The sequence below is a fragment of the Bos taurus genome, chromosome 2 (genome assembly GCF_002263795.3).
Source record: "Bos taurus isolate L1 Dominette 01449 registration number 42190680 breed Hereford chromosome 2, ARS-UCD2.0, whole genome shotgun sequence".
NCBI lineage: Eukaryota > Metazoa > Chordata > Mammalia > Artiodactyla > Bovidae > Bos > Bos taurus.
In genome coordinates this window covers 1,044,249-1,066,460 of record NC_037329.1, presented here as the reverse complement: position 1 = coordinate 1,066,460, position 22,212 = coordinate 1,044,249, and the positions used below count along the sequence as shown (strand labels likewise).

The 22,212-nt window shown below is 37.8% G+C and overlaps 1 protein-coding gene and 1 pseudogene across 19 annotated transcripts; one reads left to right on the top strand and one right to left on the bottom strand.

The window, feature by feature from the left end:
- Positions 1-216: 216 nt before the first annotated feature.
- NIPA2 (NIPA magnesium transporter 2) lies at positions 217-21,937 on the bottom strand. 19 transcript variants are annotated; one of them, XM_059892413.1, is made up of 11 exons: positions 21,652-21,937; positions 20,779-20,912; positions 18,998-19,116; positions 18,250-18,424; positions 18,041-18,097; positions 17,558-17,675; positions 12,834-13,064; positions 11,044-11,100; positions 5,249-5,339; positions 3,936-4,096; positions 217-2,300 (listed from the first exon to the last, which is right to left on the bottom strand). In XM_059892413.1, the coding sequence occupies exons 7-11, from the start codon at positions 12,970-12,972 to the stop codon at positions 1,666-1,668; spliced, it is 1,083 nt and encodes a 360-aa protein (XP_059748396.1). In that variant the 5' UTR covers positions 12,973-13,064; positions 17,558-17,675; positions 18,041-18,097; positions 18,250-18,424; positions 18,998-19,116; positions 20,779-20,912; positions 21,652-21,937; the 3' UTR covers positions 217-1,665.
- LOC107132230 (DNA-directed RNA polymerases I, II, and III subunit RPABC4-like) lies at positions 17,623-17,921 on the top strand (annotated as a pseudogene).
- Positions 21,938-22,212: the final 275 nt, after the last annotated feature.

Here is a 22,212-nt window from a genome sequence, read left to right as displayed (position 1 = left end):
TTAACCTTAACATAAAACAGAACTGTTTTAGAAAAAGTAACCTAAAAATGTTGCTTGTGGTAGTGAAATAACAACCCTGGGGCCAGTATTCTCCTGCAGATTAAGAGGTAGTATCCGTGCTCACCCTATAATGGAAGTATAGAATATGATGAGTAAACTTAAATAATTCATGAGTTTTTATAACAATTATAAACTAAATAAGAATTTTAAGTGCTGTAAGATGTTAAATAATTACAAATTTATTACTATAAAGCTATGCATTCTCAATGAGGGCAATATCACACCCAAAGGGGTGAAAATTGGTTTTCATCTGTTGTGTACAAGCACAGATATAGTTACGGTTTCGTACATAAGCAAATATAGAGTATATCTGTGGTATTAAAATTACATGGAGAGAGGCAGTTAGGAAAAAAATGTCTACAGAGGTTCCTTAGAAGATCAATAATAAAATATTGGGAAAATGGAACGTGTTTCAGAGACCTGGAAAGTGTCAACTCTGCCCTGATAAGGCCAGTGAACAGTGAACCTCCCATGGATGGCTCCTTAGACAGCAGCCCAAGCTTAGTGACTGTGGGCAGGAGCAACAAAATGGAAACAGGCCCAAGCTCTTCCTACCTAGGTGGGGATGAGTTGTATTTTTGAGGCCAATTGATGACAGGTTTTGAAGCTGGACAGAGGTTCATTACAGTTATTTTTTGCACAGGTTTGATGTTTTCTGTAAACATTTTTTTCATGGACATTTTAACAAAACCAAAATAGTGGTCCAAACTCTTAAGCAAAAATAAGTGCTACAAAGAAATTATATTTTACAAACACCCTGTTTGTTCTAAACATTCAGATTTAGAAGAGATCTTTCAGTTTTATTTCAACATGAGCTAAATTTAAGAATTTACCCTAGTCTTCTATTTTCCAGCGTTGTTAGAAGAGCTAAATGATAATGTAACTCATTACAAAAATATATGGAAAAGTACAAGAGCTGATGTAAAATGGTAATCAAGGGTCCAGCCATCAAAGGATTAGAGTAACTGAAGAAGAAAACCAGCCAGGCTGTAGTCTGACAAAGGATGTGCTGATTTAACAAAGTGTCATCTAGGAAGGCCATCAAATGTTCATGGTGGCAACTCCCAGCCTGAGAAGTACTTCGGTGCAGTGACTTCCTACCTTTTTTTGTTTGTAAGTTTCCTTCATTTAATAATTTAGGGGTCTCTTAATAGTTCAAAATTTAAATAATTCATTAAATAGGAGTCATTTTTATAGGTAAGATAAATTACAGGATAATGTATTAATTTTGTTTTTGTTTTAATCAAAAAGCCTTAAAATGATCAGGAATTGATAAGAATGAGCATGAAAAATGTACATTTCAGACTTTCATCACCAGTGGGGGGAAAAAGCCTTTTTATAGACCTAAAACTGTCATTAGTGCATTTAGATTTTGGTGAAGGAAAATTTAAAATAACTCTACAATAATACAATGTTAATAGAAATGGGCCATGTATTGAGTCGTCATTTAAACATAAGTAATCTCTTGGTCCAAATTAGTGAAACCTTAAAAAAAAAAAAGGATTGTCTCTAGAGAACATCATTTGAGAACAATGCTTTTTCAGACACATTCTGATACTCAGATTCACTTTTTTATAACAGTTATAGATTAATTACATCTTTCTTCTAAAAAGCTGTCAGATTTCCATTTCTTCGGGAGATATTTTCAGCAGTGTGTTGTTCGATTCCACAGGTTAAGCTCTCTTCATTATTATTAAGAACTTCATACATACTAGAAAGACTGCCGTTCACTGCTTTTTCGTCTTTCCGAAAAGACACAGGCAGACTTGAGAGACTAAAGCTGACGTCTTTAAAGGCATGCAACAAGAATATTCCCACAATGATTGTAAAGAAGCCACTCAGAGTACCAATGACATCATCAACAGGCATATCTTGCCATTCCTTAAAAAGAATAGCTGAACAAGTTATAACTGATGTTGTGAAGAACACGTAATATATTGGAGTCACGATAGAAGTGTTGAATATGTCCAGGGCCCTGTTTAGGTAGTTAATCTGTGTGCTCACACAGACTATAAGGCTCAGCAGCAGGATCCAGGTCAGGGGATGTTGTAGCACAGGTTTTCCAGCAAACAGCTCTTTGATAGCAATGCCCAGGCCTTTAGCACAGGAGACTGAAACTGCCCCAATTACAGAGCAGATTGTGATATACACAAGAATGTTTGTCTGTCCATGGCGAGGTCCCACCACAAAGATTAATATCAAGGACACAATGACCACAAGTGTTGCAAAGACCACAAAACCTGGAGGAGGCAAAGAAAAATTATATTTAGTTAAATGTTTAAGTACTTGATAAGAAGGAGAAAAGCTGTGGTCCTAAAATAAAAATTAGCTTTCTTATGCTGCCCCAACAAAAACACAGTCATAATAATTTAGTTAGATGTACACACTGGAAGATTACGCTTTATATTCACAAATTATTATACTACTAACATTTTTAAAGTAGTATCTTGGGCCTCATAATTATACAGATATCCCTTGATTAACATGGGATTGAGTTGCATGGATCCAATTATACATGGATTTTTTTTCCCCAATAAATACAGTACAATACAATCTGAAGGCTGAACCTGTGGATGTGGAACCTCAGACATACAGGATGGACTGTAAGTGGGTGTTCTCAGATATCCCTAAGCTCTGTGTTGTTGAAGGGTCAAATGTATATATGTCAAAGAAAACAGTATCAGGCTGACTCACAGCCATCCGTCCAAGAACACTGCCCTACTTCCACCCACTGGGGTGCTCTCATTCCAAGAATAGGTATAATACAATCAGAACAATCAGAAACCAGTGGAGAGAAATTATGAGATGACCTTGAATGCTCAATGATCTGTAGATGCTAAAGAACATTTGTCTAATAGGAGCAAATTTTTTAAATATTTAGGGACCAACCACTGGCGTAAAAAATCAATAAGAGAACTTGACAATAACTGTCGGGATCCAAGTTAGATAGGAGACTGGAAGCCAACATGATAATAGCTAATGACTGTGTGGCACTACAGATCAGACACTTTTCTTAGCAATTTGCATCAATTAAGTCATTAAATTCTCACAACTACCCTGTAATACAGACACTGTCATTTGCAATTTTAAGATGAGGAAACAGAGCAGTTGTTTAATCTTTTAACTCCTTGAATTCTAGTAATATGATTTTTAGAGAAGGAAACACAAAAATAAGAATTTGTAAGGAGATGATAGAAACATGAAAGCCAAAAACCAGAAGATAGTCACTGATAACAGCAGATTCAAGAAAGCTGAATCCCACATCAGCAGTGATCAAAAATTAGAAAGTGACTCGGTGTGCTACAAAGAATGCTCTGAAGATACAAACTACCTCTAGAAGTGGGTTGAAGAAGAGACTAAAAACAGGAGGCCTAGCTAAAGTCTCTTCAAAGAGCACTGAGACCACGTCAGATCCCGGCCCAGTTCTGAATATCTCAGTGACCCGTCCCCTTGCCAGACCAGCTGAGTGCGTGGGGGCCTCACTAAAATGGGGCCCTGGAGGAAGGCATATGTCTATGATGGTAGCCATCTCCTCTTCCCCACTCAAATCCTAGATGCTGGCAAGCCAGATAGGAAACTTGGCTGGGAATCTGACCAGCTCAACTCTCAAGGCAGTCAAGGGTCACTAGAGAGGGGCCAAAACAAACAGAAGAAGTCTTTGTTAGTTCAACGTAGACAGAGGGAAACTTCAAAGACAATAATGAAATGAGAGGAATCAAAGCAGTCAAAATCTGAAGTAAAAGGAAGTACCCTGAGGTAGCTAGAGAAAGACCACACAAAGCAATGAAGACCCAGCATAGCCAGAGAGAAATAAAAAGTTATTTTGAAAAAGAATAAAATACAGTAAGACTAATAAAGTTTTTATTTTTTCATACCTGGATCTCCTAGCTTGTGAGACATTTCATTTAAGGTCTCAATCTCCTCTTCTTTTGGAGCATGAATAACCATAACTGTAGATCCCAGAATACTTAGCAAACATCCAATTTTTCCATGAAGATTAAGTCTTTCATTTAGAAAGTATGAAGAAAGAATGGCACTAAAATGGAGGGAAAGATGGAGGACTATTAATCAGCTACTTTTCTCATTTTTAAATATCAACACAACTTAAGAATTTAAATTACTGAACTCAAACTAAAACACTGAGCTTATAAAGATTCTAGCTTTCAGCCAAGGTAAAAAAAAAATGCACATTCAATCATAAAATGAAAGTTTCTGGGAACCACCTGCTTCATCATACTCTTAAACCAGAATAGTTACCATCTTTCTACTGTAGGACATCAATATGAAATTTTACAATAAACAGAGCTATGATACAAATTTAAGAATCTAGGTCCATTTGGACTTATTTGCTCAACTTTATCCTTACTGAGTGATGAATCCATCATATATTTTCATTTAATTCCACATAACTTGCCTATTAATGATCAAGTTTTAATATTTTACAGCTAGTTTTATTGAAATCTTAAAAAAAGTATAAACCTATAAATAATGGCATAACAGAAAATTAAGAATAAAAGACATTACCATAATACATATTTATTACACATAATACACAAATAGCATCTTGTATCTTTATACATTATACAGTTTCTTGAAAATTATATAATTTTGCATACAATATAGATTTATGTAAATATTAATGTTAAAAAAAGGATAAAAATACCTATCAATCAACCATCTTTGGGAATACTAGCCAAAATCCAGACTTCAATATGGGCTTAGCTGTTTCGGCTAATGATTAAAACAACAGAAACAGGACAAGTCTTGGACTTGTTCCTTCCAAAAAAGTGTCCCAGGCCAGTCTTCAACCTTGCTCCAATCAATTACTTTCTAGAGAAGTTATAGAGATCTATTCATCACCAGTCACCACCTACCAAAGTATACATGTGTCAAATGATAAATACTGTAACTAATGCAACTTGGAATTTTAAAATACTGCAATTAAAGTAGAACTAGTGTTGACTCTAAACACAAACAAGACAAAGCATAAAAGCATTTTCTCCCACAACTTGTTAGCTGGCCTATGCACAGAGAATAACATTTCAAAAGCAAACTACTACACAGCATAAAAAAAGTCTCAAGGTTGTTTAAATATAATTAAACTGAGCATGTGTAATTAGCAGGTACTGAATGCCTTAGAGATGAAACATTAACTGCTGTTTCTACACGTGAAGAGAAGGGTCCTCACCTTACTAGGACACTGAGTGCTCCTAAGGGAGTCACTAGGGTGGCTGGTGCAAATGCATATGCAGCAAAGTTGGCCACCTCGCCAGCTCCCACTTGGAGAAAGACAACAAAAGGAAATGCTCAGGTATTTAGTCAAAACAGAAAAGGCTGCATTTTACATACATTTTTTAACACACTATTTAAATTGTTATTCATAAGGGTTCTCCTGTAAATTATCAACATTAGAATAGAATTCAAACCAATTAGAAACAATACAAACCTATAATTTTAATGGAAAATATCTAATTTCTATGTGGGTTTTTTTTTTTTCTGGTTGGGCTGCGTGGCTTGTGGGATCCTAGTTCCCCAACCAGGGATCGAACCAGGGTCCTCAGCAGTGACAGCACTGAGTCCGAATCACTGGGCTGCCAGGCAATTCCCCTGTGTATGGGTTTTTTAAATCAAAAATTTAGTATTTATATCCTATGACAAACAAAAAATCAGCTTAAATAGATATAAAAGCCTTTTTTACTAGCTCTTTTCTTTTTTAAAACCCAACTCTTACATTCAGAAGATATTCTTGGGTTGCTACTATGCATCAGATGTTCTAGGATGAGGAAAAATAAAATAAGACATTTTAGTGAAGGGAAACAGACAAAACATAAAAATGAAGTAAAGTGTGCTACTCAGAAAACAAAGCAAGGGAAAGGAATGAAGAGCTGGTGCCAGGCAGATAATGTTGCCAGGCAAGGGTGCTTGGACAGAAAGTTTTGATCAGTCAGATATGGAGTGAGGGGTTTACCAGCAGCTACGTGTGGGGGGGAAATGGGGAGACATCCCAAGCAGGAAGAACAAGTACAAAATTTTGATTCAAGACCATATCTGGCATGTCTGAGCAGCAAGGAAGCCAGAGTGGCTCATACAGAGCCAGCATGCGGGGAGTGGCCAGGGAGAACAGGACCTTTGTGAGTCTCTCAATGGATTTCATCTGAGCTGAAGCCACTGAGGAATTTTAGCAGGGGAGGGACATGTGATCACATAAAATCACTCTTGGCTACGGTTTTCCAAAATGGTTATACACCTAGTAGTGTATGAGAGTTTCCTATTTCTCACTCTTCCCAACGTTTGCTAATCTGTTAATGGGAAACAGGATTATTTTATTATGCTTTGAATTTGCATTCCCCTTTTTCATATGTTTATTAGCCAAGTTAAATCTTTTAGTGAAGTAGTTTGGGTTTTTTACCAGTTTGTCTATTAGGGTATTTGTTTTCTCTTATTGATTTTAAGTAATCCTTCATATATTTTGAACACGAATATTTTCTCAGCTTCAAAAAAAGTCTTTGCTATTTCCCCATTTTGGTGTTTACTATGGGCTTCCCAGGTTGGCTCCAGTGGTAAAGAACCCACCTGCTAATGCAGGAGATGGAAGAGATCCCTGGGTTGGGAAGACTCCTTGGAGGAGGGCATGGCAACCCACTCCAGTATTCTTGCCTGGAGAATCCCAAGGACAGAGGAGCCTGGCGGGCTTCAGTCCACAAGGTGGCAGAGTCAAACATGACTAAAGACTTAGCATCAAGCAATTGTCAGTTCTGGCATTTTTTTGGCTTAGAAATCCTTTATCATCTTATCATCTTTAATTCACCTAAATTACTAATTTGAAATGGTTTTAGTCATGAATAGCTGAATTTTACTGAAATAATCATATAATTTTCTCCTTCAATTTAACACAGTAAATTACAGTGACTTGTTTTCCAAGATTATGCCAATTTTGCATCTGCAGAATAAATCTAACTTGCTCATATTATTTTGTTTGTGATTTTTACATTTAGGTTTGTGAATGAGACTAGACTTTATTTTTCCCTTCTTATTCTGTCCTGATCAGGTTTTCGTATTAGGATTATACTAGCTTTTTAAGAAGAATGAGGGAACCCCTTTTTCTATTAAGAAACTTCTTAAGACTACAATTATTTCTTCTTTAAATGACTGTGTAATTTACCTATGAAACCATCTGGGCTCAGGACTTAGTACATGCAAAGGTTTTAAAACTACAGCTTCAACTGGGTTAAGCTAGAGAAGTATTCCAGTTTTCTATTTCCTCATGAGTATTGATACACTTTACCTTTCCATAAATTTTATCTATTATTTTTTATCAACTGGATGTTTTTCATAATATCCTGTTAATATCTATGAAACCTTAATTACATCACCTAGCTATTCTATCTTTTCCTTTTCTTGATCAGTTTCAACAAAAGGTTTGTCAAGTTCATTATTCTGAGCATTGACCCAAATCTCGCTTTAATACTTTTTTCTATTTAAATACTTTTAGCTCTTCTCTTTACTCCTTCTATGGTTTATTCTACAATTCTTTTTCTATTTTCAACTAGATGCCTCATCTTTCTTTTCAATTATATTTATTTGAAACTATAAATTTTACTCTACTTCAGTTTTATTCCCTAAGTTATGATATTTTGTATTCTGTATCAACATACTGAAGTATTGTTTAAATTAAACATACTTTTAAAATATTTTAATTTCCATTCTGACTTCTTTGAACCATGGGTTACATAAAAGCGTATTTCTAAATTTCTACATGTATTTTTCATGTTGTATTTTTGTTACTGATTTCTAATATAATGATAATGATCTGTGAAAAACTTCATTAAATCCTTTGAAAAATTTCAAGACTGGCTTTATGGTCCAGCAAATAGTTCATCTGCATCAATATTCCATATGCACTTGAAAATAACGGAGACCTGAAGTTGCTGAGTTCAGTGAGTTAAGTTAAATCTGCTGTTCATATTTTCTATCACCTTAAGAATTTTCCTCTGCCTGTCCCATCAACTGCTCAGTGTCATATTAAAATCTCACTATATGAACCTGGATTTGTGTATTTCTCCGTGCTGTTCTGAGTTTCAAGGCCACATTATTCGTTTTATGTATTTATTTATGGCTGTACTGGGTCTTCGCTGTTTGCCTGTGCAAACATTCTTCAGTTTTCGGTGCGCGGGGGCTACTCTTTGTGGCGGTGCACAGGTTTCTCCTTGTAGTGGCCTCTTGTTGCAGAGCACGGGGTAAGGCTTAGCAGGTGCTGATATATGGGCTAAACTGCTCCAAGGCATGTGGGATCTTCCCAAACCAGGGATCAAACCCATGTCCCCTGCAATGGCAGGCAGATTCTCATCCACTGTGCCACCAGGGAAATCCTCAAGGCCATATTATTTATATATATTTTATCAGTCAGGACTGATAAAACCTCCTGAGTTGAACCCTTTGTTTTTAAGAAATAATCCTCTATTCTCCAGTGTTGTTTTGGTATGAAGTTTATTTTTTCTAAAACAATAACAGAAATGTCAAGTTTCTTTAGGCATGTTTTTCCATCCTTCTCTTTCAGCCATTTTATATCCTCATATTTTACAGTGTACCTGACAACAGGCATGAAGTTTATAATTTGTTTTTATAATTCCAATAGAATAATCTTTGTCTTTAACTGGGCCATTTCATGCACAGTAGTTGACAGACCTGGATTTAAATATACCTGAGGCTGATTCATGTTGATGTTTCGTAGACACCAACACAATACTGCAAAGCAATTATCTTTCAATTAAAAATAAATTTAAAAATAAGTTAAAAAATAAATATACCACATTTTAAAAGACTTTCAAGAGTTTAAATATTAATAATGTAATACTTCAAATATTCAGAAAAACAGAATAAAATATAAATGACAGCTATATATCCACCACCCGAGTGGTATCACCCTTCACAAGTTCTCTCTTTCAAAAGGGGCCTGCTATGGAGTCTGTAGTTACCTCTAGGGCAGAAGTATCTCCAGCTCATCCTGAGCTTTATGCGTTTCCTGGCTAGGTAATTCTTAACTATCATGTTGGCTCTTTAATGCTTTTAAGAGGATGCTTTTTTATATCCTGTCCAGTCTTTCAACTTGTTTTCAGCGAATCTTATTATTAGTTTCATCTTCAAAACATCCAGAATTCTACCACTACTCACCACACTAACTGCCATTACTCTGGGTCCATGCCATTATCACCTCTTACCAAATTATTTCAATAGCTTCTTACTGGTTTCTCTGCTTTTGCCCCTATACAGTCTATGCCTCCACACAGCAGCCCAAGAGTTCCTATTAAAACCTGAGTCTGTACATGTTACCCCTTTGTTCAAGCCTCCAATAATCCCCCATCAAACATAAAAGTCAAAGTCTTTTCTGTGACGTACAAAGCCCCATGTAATCTAGGTCCTCATTACTTCTCTAAACTTAACCTCAACCACTGCCCTGCACTCCCACTCCGTTACTATCCTTATCTCTTTAATGGTTCCTGAGGTTTTAGTAATCCAGTGCTGTACAACCAAGCACCCCCAAAACTGGCAGCTTAAAACAACAAATGTCAGCCGTGTTTTCTGTTGGCCAAGACAATGATTTCTCATAGTTTCTGATGATCAGCAGGTACTTCTCAATCAGCGTCTTTCAAAACGTTGCAGTCGAGATACTATCTGGAGCCTGTGCCTTGCCACAACCTGGAGGACTCACATCCAAGGTAACTCATGTGACTGTTAAGGCAGTAACTTGAGTGTAGCCTGGGGACCTCTCCTCAGGCTGACTGTCCTCCAGCACAGAAGTTGGCTTCAGAATGACCAATCCAATCAATTAAGGCAAAACCTTAATGCCTCTGATGACTTAAGTCACAAGTCATCAACTCTGTTGTATACTTTGATCATAACGCATTAATTCAGTGTGAGAGGAGATAATACAAAGTTGTGACTACCAGGGAGCAAGAAGCTTTGCGGGCTATCTTGGGTTCTGCCTACCACATTTTAACCCGCCAGGCATGGTCCTGCTCACTGCCTTCATGTTTATTATTTCCTCCTGCTTAAAATGTTCTTCACCCAAATACCCATATGGTTCTTCACCCAAATACCCCTCACTTCCTTTATCTTTTACTCAAATATTATCTTTCCAATGAGGCCTGCCCTGGCCCCTCGACTAGAACATAAACTATCTATCCTTCCTTTCACTACACCCCTTCTCTGCGTACTACTGGCAAATGTCAGCGTTTGTCACTAACACACAGTTTAGTTTATCTTCTTTACTGTTGTCCACCTGGAAAGTCAAGTCTCCTGTGGATAAGAAGCACCTAGAACACCTGACACACAAAATGATCAAGACGTACTTCCTGAATGAAGAGTTAAATTGTCTCTTTGTTATTTCAACTGCCCTTAGAAAAAAATTTTACATGATTCAATCCGGAATATTTTGAAAGCTCAGTGTCTTAAGGATCCCTCTTTCTATGTACCTTTTAAAAGACAATCATCAGAGCCCCCTCGCCTGCCCCCTTGCACCCCTCACAAGCATCCTACAGTAATAAACCTACTTCTTGCCTATCAAAAAAATAATACATAAATACACAAAATGTAATCATCAAAGTATGCACGGAAGTCTTAGCAAATGCATACCTCCTTTCTAATTTGGAATGAAAATCAAAGGAAGGACAGGAATGCTTTCTATGATCTTTCACTTAAGATCACCTTAAACTGAGCATAACTTTTAAAAATACATATATATGTCAGGCATGTTTTAATCAGATAGACAAAAGTTTTCTCATCCAAATTAAATAAACTATTAAACTGTTAAGTGACTTATACAGGCTTAAATTTTACATATTTTGAGTTCTGTTCATCAAAAAAACCCAGAATTTAAAGTTTTAAAATTTGCTGGTAATATAAATATGGTAATATGTAAAATAGTATACATAAATATTTCAATATACACCTATAGTATTTTCTTGAAACATCCTCTATACATACTTGATAGCAGTCCGGCCCACCATAACCATTCTTTGAGATACGCATGGCCACCTTGACCTGTCAATGAAAACATATTTCACTTTTTTGGAAGATTATCAGACTTCAATATATTTATGACAACAATTAGTAATGACAGATTTTAAAATATCATTTGCTTATTACTATATTGAATAAAGGTTTCATCATGATTACACCGGAGAAGGCAATGGCACCCCACTCCAGTATGCTTGCCTGGCAAATCCCATGGACGGAGAAGCCTGGTAGGCTGCAGTCCATGGGGTCGCTAAGAGTGGGACACGACTTCACTTTCACTTTTCACTTTCATGCATTGGAGAAGGAAATGGCAACCCACTCCAGTGTTCTTGCCTGGAGAATCCCAGGGATGGAGGAGCCGGTGGACTGTGTCTATGGGGTTGCACAGAGTCAGACACGACTGAAGTGACTTAGCAGCAGCAGCAGAAGCATAATTACAAAGGGGATTTCTTAGATAATATTTTTATGATTATCTTAAAACAGGGGATGTGAGGATCACAAGAATGTGAATGAAGGAGTTAAATCAATCCTTCTATTTCAGTTCATAGTTCATGCTTTTGTTTTGTGAACTTACCTTCAATAAACAAAGTGAACCAATCAGAAACAGCCCAACTTCTAGTGCATGAGATAGTGGAGAAGCTATTTAGGTGTGGGTTGGCCCCACTTATGAGGTAGTAACCCTGGAGAAAAGGGTCCTTTATTGACCAGAACATAAAAAGTTTGAGCACTGCTCACAGTCTGGAGCTTCCAGGATATTCATCCTGCCTTTTCCTCTAGACCATCCTTCGCTTTCCTCTAGACCAAACTAACAAAATTCAGAAGCAATCAGTACTTAACCCATTATTCAAAAGAAAAGGTCAATGTGAATGAACCCTTTGATAAGCATATCCACATGGAAAGTGTGAGTACCTGACTTAGGAATGAGGATATACTTGTTCAAATAGTATATGCCAATACTTTCTCCTTTCTGCACGAAATCCAATTGAGGTCATTATTTTAAGAGCTTGATTAGGTATGGCTATAGAAATGGCACAGAAAAGAAGGAGGAGGTAATTTTTTTTTACTGCCAAAGCAGATTTTCCTATGAGAACACAACTGGGTCTAAAACTGAAGCAGAGGTTGAATGACAGAACATGGCCAGAATGCAACATAAAGCTGGAAGCTGTTATGATACACCAAAGTTAGAGGGCATTCAATCACATCAGGCATTTTCCAGGGGCTCATGGCTTGTCAGTAGTTTCTGGGGATCAACCTATACCACCAATCAGAATTTCACTCAACTGAGTACACCTCAACCCAAAGAAGCCAGCTCTCCTTCCTGCCAATTTGAGATCAGGAAGGAAAATGTCTAAGGAAAAAACAAACTTACTATCATAGACAAAAGAGCCTAGCCTTTGATAAGATTCTGATTCTATCCATATAAGCTCATTTCCTTCTCTGCAGACATATCAAAATTTAAAGAAAGGGCTGGATGCTAACTGGGTATTGGTCCCTATTCCCACTTTGATAATAACTGCAAGAGTGAGTAGTTAACTTATTTTGACTTTTTATTTTTCTTATTACAAAAGTGATTCTCTATAAACATTTACAATTCTTACAAAGTCCAAAGTTTTGAATATAGTCACCAGGAATGAAGATATAGTCTTCTACAGTCAAAGAACCCAAATATCAATGGATATTTGGACCCAAATATCATGTGTTCCACAGAGGAACACAATGATGCCATTTCAAAGTTACACAGGGCATAAATAACTTACCTGCTCTCGTGGAGCCTTTTCTGGCAAGTCGTAGAAGGCCTTTTTTTTTCAAAATGAAACTCCCTCCAATGAAAATACTGGAGCTCATAGCCAATCCCAGACCAATATAAAAGTCATACTTTCCATGCCCCTGGCTCATTTCGCTTGTTACTTAAAAAGCTACTGTGAATCACATTGATCAAGAGCACAGAAACTGTTGGTGCTGGAGGCAGGATGATGCAGTCTTCAAATCTAAAGAGGGAAAACAAAATGAAATTTTCACAGAATGACAGGATGCATGATCACTGCAAAATTTTACTGTTTCTTTTCTCATAAAATAATACTTTTTATTACTACTATTAATAACATAAATATATTCACCATTTGTATTTAGCACTAATCTAATTATATATCCGCCAATTATGGAAAAAGATGGGATTGTGATATAAAACCAAACTTAAAAACTGGGACTTCCCTGGCAGTCCGGGGGTTAAAACTCCATGCTTCCACTGCAGGGGGCAATGGTTCAATCCCTGATCAGGAAACTAAGATGCTACATGCTGTGCGGTGCAGCCAAAAAAGAAAAAACACTGAACTCATAGAAACAGAAAACTCTGAAAGGTGGGGGTTAAGGGGTAGGGAAAGGGAGTGAAGGTGGTCAAAAGGTACAACCTTCCAGTTATAAGATTAATAAGTGACATAGTTAACAATACTGTATTGCGTAGGCTAGTGAATGTGGCTAGACAGTAGATCTTAATTCTCACTACAAAAAAAAAATAAAAACCCATTTAGCTATGTGTGGTCATCGATGAACGTTAACTAAACTTACTGTGGTAATTATTTTATAATATATACCTTACGCGGTACACCTTAAACTAATACAATGTTACATATCAACTACAATTCAATAAAACTGGGGAAAAAATAAAAAGTAAAACCATATTTAAATTGATTTTATAAACTCTGGTTTCGTATTTTAAAAATGTTTCCTGTCTTAGCTGCACAGTCCATAGTTAACAAACTTTCCTAAGAAAAAAAAACTCCTCAGAATGAAAATGAGGCATAAAAATACACAAATCTAGTTTACAAAAACATTTACCAGTTTTACAAATGTGTCTTTCTGAATACGCTATACAAAGAAACAAAAAATTTTCTCAAGCATACATTTTCTTCTTAGAAATCTATGTAGATGTAAGTATATGGTAATTTATTTCTTATGTAGCCCATTCAGGAATGTGTAAGGAGAAGGCAGATGTCACATTATTTTGTTATAGTAGAGAATGAAGTCTAGCAGACAGATGTTTGTCAGGGTATGTGTGTGGTACTCTTGGCCCTTTTAGCAAACAGGAGGGTCATGGAACCTAGAAGACTCAAGCTATAAGACCAGAAAGGATGCAATGGCTTACCAAAGACGACAGTTTTTTTCAAACAGCCCAAACTCAGAACTCTATTGGCAAATGAACTAAATTGGGTAGAAAAGCAGAGGAAAAAGCACTTACTCGGCTGCAAGGTTTACTACTGGTTATAACAAACTGCCAGCCCAACTTTCTGATATGTCTTGAGATGTTTTTAGTCCCACAATTTAACAACTGAATCCCAGAATTAATCTACAATTCAGTCAGGATCCTTAGTCATTAACCCTCACCGACCAGCCAGATTTTTCCATTCTTCAGGTTACAGGACACTGGCCTTTAACAAAAGCAACTTAATTTCCTATCTACCTGCCCCTCAATTACCTTATCCATCCACGCAAACAGGTTTTATTGAACATACATTCTGTGCACTAAGCAGTATGATCAGCTGTTTGGATAAAATGGTAATAGCTTTTAGACTTCAGTGGGGAGACAGACAAGGGAAAGATTATAACAGGGGGTTGGGAGGTAAGTGAAATAGGTGAGGGAGATTAAGAGGTACAAACTTTTAGGTACAAATAAATGACTCACTGAGATGAAACATACAATATGGGGAACATAGTCAATACCAATGTAATATCTTTTTATGGTGATAGAGGGTAACTAGGTTCATCAAGGTGATCATTTTGTAACATATAAAAATATAATTAATCCTGAAATGAATTTCTAAGGTCCCAGGCTGCTGAAATTGTGAACTAATTGCATCCTTAAGCAAATGAGCCAACATAAAAGTGGTTCAATTTTTTTTTTTTTAATATTTTGCACTTGGAACATAGCATTGTGGGTCAATTATACAGTTAAAAAAAAAAAAAAACTTTCAATACTAAACTTCCAGTTATGAAAAAAATACCTTAAAAACAGTACTTACTGTAATTGCACAATAAAGTTTGACAATTTTCTTAAACACAAAAGAATGAAACCCTCGGCTATAGTTTTTCACATCTAGTGGCTTAGTTTGAATCAATTCCCTTATTTCTCCTTCTTATTAATAAATATACGAAAATGAAAGAGAAGTTCTAAACCTATAATTAAACTACTCTATTAACAAAAGAAAAAAAGATTATAACAAAATAAAAAGTGTGTTTACAGGTTCCCACCATACCCTACAATTTGTTTATCCATGTTTATGACTCAGTTACCCTCAGCAGAAGGCCAGCTTCCGGGCTCCTGCACAAGAGTCACCTTTACTTATCCTGTGTGCCAAGTATCCAGCAATCTCAAACTATGTCAGATGTATTCTGGGTGAATACTGACGAATGGAATCATATGATTGGCCCTAAAAAATAAAGCTGGCTATTTATGAGTAAGAAAACCACTGCGTCATTCAGCTTAGCATTCTAAAACGTAACCACTGTAAAACATAGCCTATAAACTGAAAAACTATAAAAAGTTGTCAAAGTAAGCTGGGAAGTGATAGTACCACATACAAATGAACATGCAAAGATGACAGTAACAATGGCTGGAAAATGAGAGTAAAGAAACCCAGCCACCGCTAAACACTTCAGCCTACTTGGCAGATATATTCTTCTAATAAGCAAGAGTCATCTAACTGAAATGAACCATCCTCCTTTAACCACTATGTTCATGGAACAACGTTCTTAATTACCATTCAAGTTCTACTGAGGAAGTAACTAATTAAATCTTTGAAAATCTCCCTTTTGAAGGTTTGACTAAAACAAGCCAACTTAGAGTCTGAATATCCTAGAATCAATAAAACAAAACCTTGTTATCTGCAAGGACCATACTCAGAAACAAGCCAAGCATATCTATAATTCCAATCCCATTATAAGGATAGCCTCACAAATCCAAATTGAGACTTTATAAAACTGACCTTCAAATACCAAATGTGTAGCTACCAACTTACTAATATTTACTACTGCTTAAAGTTGAGCGACTTCACTTTCACTTTTCACTTTCATGCATTGGAGAAGGAAATGGCAACCCACTCCAGTGTTCTTGCCTGGAGAATCCCAGGGACGGGGGAGCCTGGTGGGCTGCCGTCTATGGGGTCGCACAGAGTCAGACACGACTGAAGTGACTTAGCAGCAGCAGCAAAGTTAACTTTCCACTAAATGGCAAATTACAAGTAATGTAAGGTCTAAAATTAAGATCCAATATATTATGCTGCCATGACACCTGGTAAAACTGGGGTGACTTAACCACAAGTTTCGGTCCTCCCCTACTCTGCTTTCATGGATAGGTCCCAAAGTCAAACAGCCCTCCTTATCACGGAGACCAGGCACACCTCCTGCTTATCCCTGAGTAGTGAGCTTCACTGCCTTGACAGACTGCAGAATTATTAAAGCAAGCCAATCACATCCTCCTGCAGGAACTGAGGGGCCCCTCAACCTCCTGCTTGCCTCACAGAGGTCCTGGTTTTTCACTCTGCAGCATGTGTGTGGCCCTGTGTAGTATGTGGTGTACTCCTCCTAGACATGTAAAAGTGACTAATGAACTGTTGTCTAAGAAACTGCTCTCACGTGCCCAGTGTCTAATGTCATGGGGAGGAAATCTTCTCCAGCAACGAGGTGAAGAAGAGATGACTAAACCAACACATTAAGTCGGAATCTTATTTTATCCTATGATCACTGAAAGTCCACTGTTCTTAACTCTACTGTGTCTATATATAAATTTTCTCTATATTTTACATAAAGTTGCACGTTGCTATTTAAAATCTTTTCCCCTCTTTTCTTTTTATTGTTACTGACTTATTGTGGAAAGCTTCAAGCATACAAAAGCAAAGAAGGATGTTTTTGATCAGTTGGGTCAATCTTATTATGCACATGGCTTTGGAGAGCTGTACCCCTTATCCCAAATTCATTTCCAAACACAGAATCATGGCTCCCTTCATACAAGTCATCACTACCAGGACATACCACAGCTCCTCACAACCTTCTTTCCACTATGTAAGAGGATGCTCTTCACTTCAGGCCAGGTCACACTTCAAGTTGTGCTATAAAGACTTGTCCCGTAGCTACAGCCCATAGGCATTTTCTCTCCTGTGCAATTATTTTATTTACAGACAGGTTCATAAAATTTATTTCCCAATTACTATTCTATCTTTGAAGATAAATTCTAAGTTTCTTAAAGACAATGACTAGTTATTCGTGGTGGTCTCCCCAGAAAAAGGCACTCACTTATACTGGCAAATCTGATTCATAAGCTTTTCTAAAATTAAGGTTATTTGTTGTATGTGTTTGTTCACTTACTGAATACACCAGTGTGTACATGGGTGGGGAAGGATGCCAAGTAACATAAAAGTTGCATACCATCAAGCTATAAAGCAGCCTTCAGCCACTAAACTAAGTAAATGAATCACCTCATGTGACTTACACAGCAATGAGTCAGAATCTGTTTTGAAGCGCAGAGAAGTTCCTCCGTGCTACGTGGGGACAACAATGAACACCCAGAAGGATGTTCAACTCCCAAAGCAGCAGCCAATGATATAGATCTGTGGAGAATGTTACACAGAAAATGAAACAAAATTAAGGGGTCTAATCCGATGCAAAGAAGGTGGATACAGAATAATGAAGAATAGGACTAAAAGATGGGTGGGTTTTGATGCTCAATGAAGCATGAAATTCAGAAGACTATCTTCATTTGGATTTGTTGTTTATGTTGTATAGTTTTTGACTACTGAATTTATGAATACAACTATATATAACTGCTTTCATTTTAAAAACCATGTTGTATTTAGGTATCCAATAGTTTATATAAAAATATTATTTTTTGTTCAATTAAAAAGAAAAGGAAGGAAAGAAAATGGACATCAGCATGAATGTCCTGAAAGGAATATTTGCTTCACTATTCTCAGACCTGGTAATGTTCTGTTCCCACTCTGTGTAACTAAAGGTCAATCACAGCCAGGAGAGCCTGAAACAGAGATTATTTTTTATTTCTCAAGGATCTGCTTCAGGCAGAGCCAGATTTAAAAACAGTTAAACAAGGAAACTTGCTAAGTTTCACTTCAACTAGGTTCCCAAGCCAGAAATGACGAGTCCCAGGTGGTAACCTGCCCATCTTACCTCTCAGAGGGACTCAGGTGAAAGGTCCCAGTCCGCTACCCCTGACTGTTACAGTTTAACTTTTGTGGTAATCTGTTCAATAAACATACACTAAGCAGCACACGTCCCAGGCACTGGCGTTATAAAGATGACCAAAAGTTCCTGTCCTCAAGGATTCCACAGCTAAGTAAGAATTCTGAAAATAAACTATTCAAATTTTAAACACACTTCCAAATTTTAATAACTTTTAGAATTTTCAGCTTGTTCTAACAGGCACTTGATTTTCATAATTGATTTCATTAATATCTATGAACACTTACACTGTTAACTTTCATCAAATGAAATTATGTCAAAAGTGAAATTAATACAGCTCAAAGAAAAAAAATTATGAAACTGGTCCACTTCCTTCTGAAGCACAGAGAACATACAATTTAAGGAAGAGGAAAACATGGACCGGTATTCTAACACCTATATGAAAAGCCTGAAGTAAGATTTGTTTTGGGAATTCCCTGGCAGTCTAGAGATTAGGACACAGTGCTTTCACGCCCTGGTCCCAGGTTCAATCCCTGCACAGGGAAAGATCTTACAAGCTGCAGCACAACCCACCCCACCCCCCGCCAAAAAAAACCATGAAAAAAAGAAAAATATTTACTTTGCAAAATGACATCATCAATTTCAAAGTTAGCTAACTTTAAAAATCACACCTATTTATTTAACAGTTTTAAACTTGTCACAGCACTTTTGACATTTTATTTTCACAAGAGCTTACATGTGATAATGTTAAGTAACTTCTCATGCAGCTGGTGAGTAGCAGACCTGGGATTAGAAAATGAGTCTCCTCATCCTCAGCCTTTTGCGTTTTCCATTAGTTTCCTTTTAGTCCCCAGGCTGGAACACAATCAAGGGGCAACTCAAACCAGGTTCTCAGTGTAGGTCAGTCTTCATGCCCAACCTGCTTCTCGTGTTCGAACTGTGGCTTCACCATCCTTCATCACCCAAATTGCCTTACAACGGCCAAGGGTGCCAGATGGATTCTCTCTCTGAGAGAAGCCAGCCAGTGGCTGGCTACCCACTATTTACAAAAAGAATTCCAAATTTTGTAACCCAATATCTAAGACCTTTCACATTTGCTCCAAACCTGTATTTTAAATCTCTGCTTCCCAATACTGTATTTCATATACTATGGCTCCACCCTAGGTGAACACACTGCTGCCATTCTTACTTATTCCTTTCACTCCTCTGTATCTTTTTTACATTACTCCTTTCATCTTTAAAGACCTACTTCAAAAAAGCACCTCCACAATGAAGCCCTGCTTGAATTCCATAAACCAATTTTTTTCTGAATGTGCTAACCTTTATTCTGAATCTTTCTGCGGACACTTTTCCAGCCTCTATTATGATTACTAATGTACATGACTTATACCCCCCTCACTGTGGCTCCCTATGGACAATGGTATGCTTATTTCATTTACTCAGTCAACAAATAACTGATTTACAGTAAATGAATACATACTATGTTCAAAAACACGGCTACACAGTGAATACAGCAGACCAAAACCCTGCCCTTAAGAGTTTACCTTCTGTTGGCAAATAACGTTAATTTGGAAAGTGGTGAATGATACAGTGAAAAGTAAAGCATGTTAAAAATATTGAGTAATCTTAAAGATATTGGGTAATATAAAGTAATTGGGTTCAGGGGCTTCTATTTTAACTAAGTTGGTTAGGAGGCCTATTGGACAATGTAACATTGAGAGGCTTGAAAGAAATAGTAAAAGAACAAAGCATAGAAAGAAGCAAGTGCAAAGGCACTAAGGCATGAGCAAGCACGTAGTTTCTTAGGAAAACAAAGGCTACTATAACTGACACTAACTGAATCAGAGGGCTTCCCAGGTGGCTCAGTGGTAAAGAACTGGCCTGTCTAGCAAGAGATGTGGGTTCGACCCCTGGCTCAGAAAGATCCCCTAGAGAAGGAGATGGCAACCCACTGCTTGGCGGGCTACAGTTCACGCAGTAGTAAAAGAGTCCAACGCTGTTTAGTGACTAAACAACAAAAACTGAAGGAGGGTAGGTGGGATACCTCAGCAAGGTGTTTTTATACACTAGAAATATCCTCAAGAGTATAATTGTTTCTTATTATTATGTCTCCCTAATAGTAATAACTACCACTCTGGTGTGATTGATACACATTCTTTTTTTTTTTTTGGATACACATTAACTCTAATCCACACAATAATGAGAAAAAGCTATCATTACCCCCCACCTTTTAGTTAAAGAAACCAAACCTCCCAGAGGTTAAATATCAAATAGAGGATCACATAAAAGTTGCACAGCCTGAAATGAAACCTAACTGTCCACTGGACTCAACTTCTATACAGACTACCCACATCTAAGAGTTCTCATTATTTACTTCTGCTTGGTTTCCATTGCTTTAATTTTTTCCAGCCTCTCCTTGGGCTAATTATTTTTAAACGTAGTAACTATAAATACTATGGAACCTAACTTTCCAATCCTATTTAGCAACAGTAATTATAAATTAAAATTTTAACTTACATGTAAGTTTAATATGGTCTCTTATGAATAAAAGGCTGGAAGAGGTTAGAGATGACTTATTCATTCTCATTTCCTCGTAAATAAAACCCTTTATTCTCATTTAAAGTTTTAAGCCCTGGCAGAGTGGCTCCAGCCTGGAAAGAAGAAAATACAGAAGTAGCAAAAGGAATGAATAGTTACTGAATACTTTTTTAAATTTAGCTACTAGCCTCCATACTCATTTTACTTACCAACTAACATAAAACCTACTCAACTGAGCATAACATACTGCTTCAACAGACAGCTTACGGGTATGAAACAAAGATCTCTATTCTCTCATATTTATTGTTAGTACAAAAAAATGTACTAACTGGGTTCATGGTACATAGGGAATTTCTAGAAACAAAACTAAAACATAGCGTGTAGTAAATGAATTGAAAAATCTAGAAAAGAGATTCAAGAGACAAACACAAAATCAAAGGTATAATGAATTTTGTTCAGTTGTATGGTGAGGGAGAGAGGGTTCACTGACTTTATAAAAGTTAGGAAATGGCCATGCTCAAAACGTTACAGCGACATCTAAGGCTTGTTCCACTGTCAATATCTCCGTGGTAGCTGAAACAATCTTTTAGAACTCATAACAAAGTGAAACTATTTTAATGAACAGGCGGCCCGAAAATGCCAGGCCAGGTTTCCATGGGATTTATTGGCAATCCAAATCATGTTGGAAACTCGATTACGGGGGAAATTACTTCCATCTCAGAACACGCGTGGCTCAGTGTCTCCAGAGAAAAGAGGCGTCCCTGAGGAGTCCTCCCCGACCCAAAAGGGGCAGGCCTGCCCACAGTTAGCCCCTTCGCGCTTGCCTGAAATGAAGAAAAGTGGAGACCTCACCGAAGTTGGCACGCCCGCCGCGCAGCTTCCCCTCCGCTATCCGGCCCGGGTCACCTCTGCTCACACCCCCACACAGGCCGCTCCGGCTACCCACTCCTGAGCTCGCGCTGCCACCGCCTTCGTCTCCGTCCAGTGGGAGGTGTGAGCATCCAGGGCTGCAGCCGTGCGCACCGCTTCCTCCATGGGGGAGCGCCCGGGGGATCTTGTCCCAGACGACCTCCAGCCCCCACCACCGCCGCCGCCACCGCCGCCGCCACCGCCACCACCAGGACCTAAAGAGACAGCTAAAGAGAGCCTGGGCGCGGCCGAGTGACGCAAGAGGCAGCGCGCGCACGCGCAGTGAGGCGCGGCAAACGCCCCGCCCCCGGCGCGCCTTCCGGAGAAGGGGCGGGACAGAGGAAAGTGGTCTGGATTGTTGGCTGACCAAGTGATCAAAATCAAATCAAATCAACGTCAAGAAGTACCATGTATGGTGAATTCCCACGCGCGGTTAGCACATGAAGCTATGTGTCTAAGCTATCCTAGGGAAAGGTGCTCCGAGAGGGCAAGAGCGGGACTAGA

Bases quoted from the DNA above. Each gene is read 5' to 3' on its own strand.
- NIPA2 (XM_059892398.1), bottom strand. From the start codon at position 12,972: ATGAGCCAGGGGCATGGAAAGTATGACTTTTATATTGGTCTGGGATTG. The intron at 4,097-5,248 runs GTGAGGACCCTT...CCTCCATTTTAG, and splicing joins GCACTCAGTGTCCTAGTAAG to TGCCATTCTTTCTTCATACT. The intron at 2,301-3,935 runs GTATGAAAAAAT...TGCCTCCTCCAG, and splicing joins TCACAAGCTAGGAGATCCAG to GTTTTGTGGTCTTTGCAACA.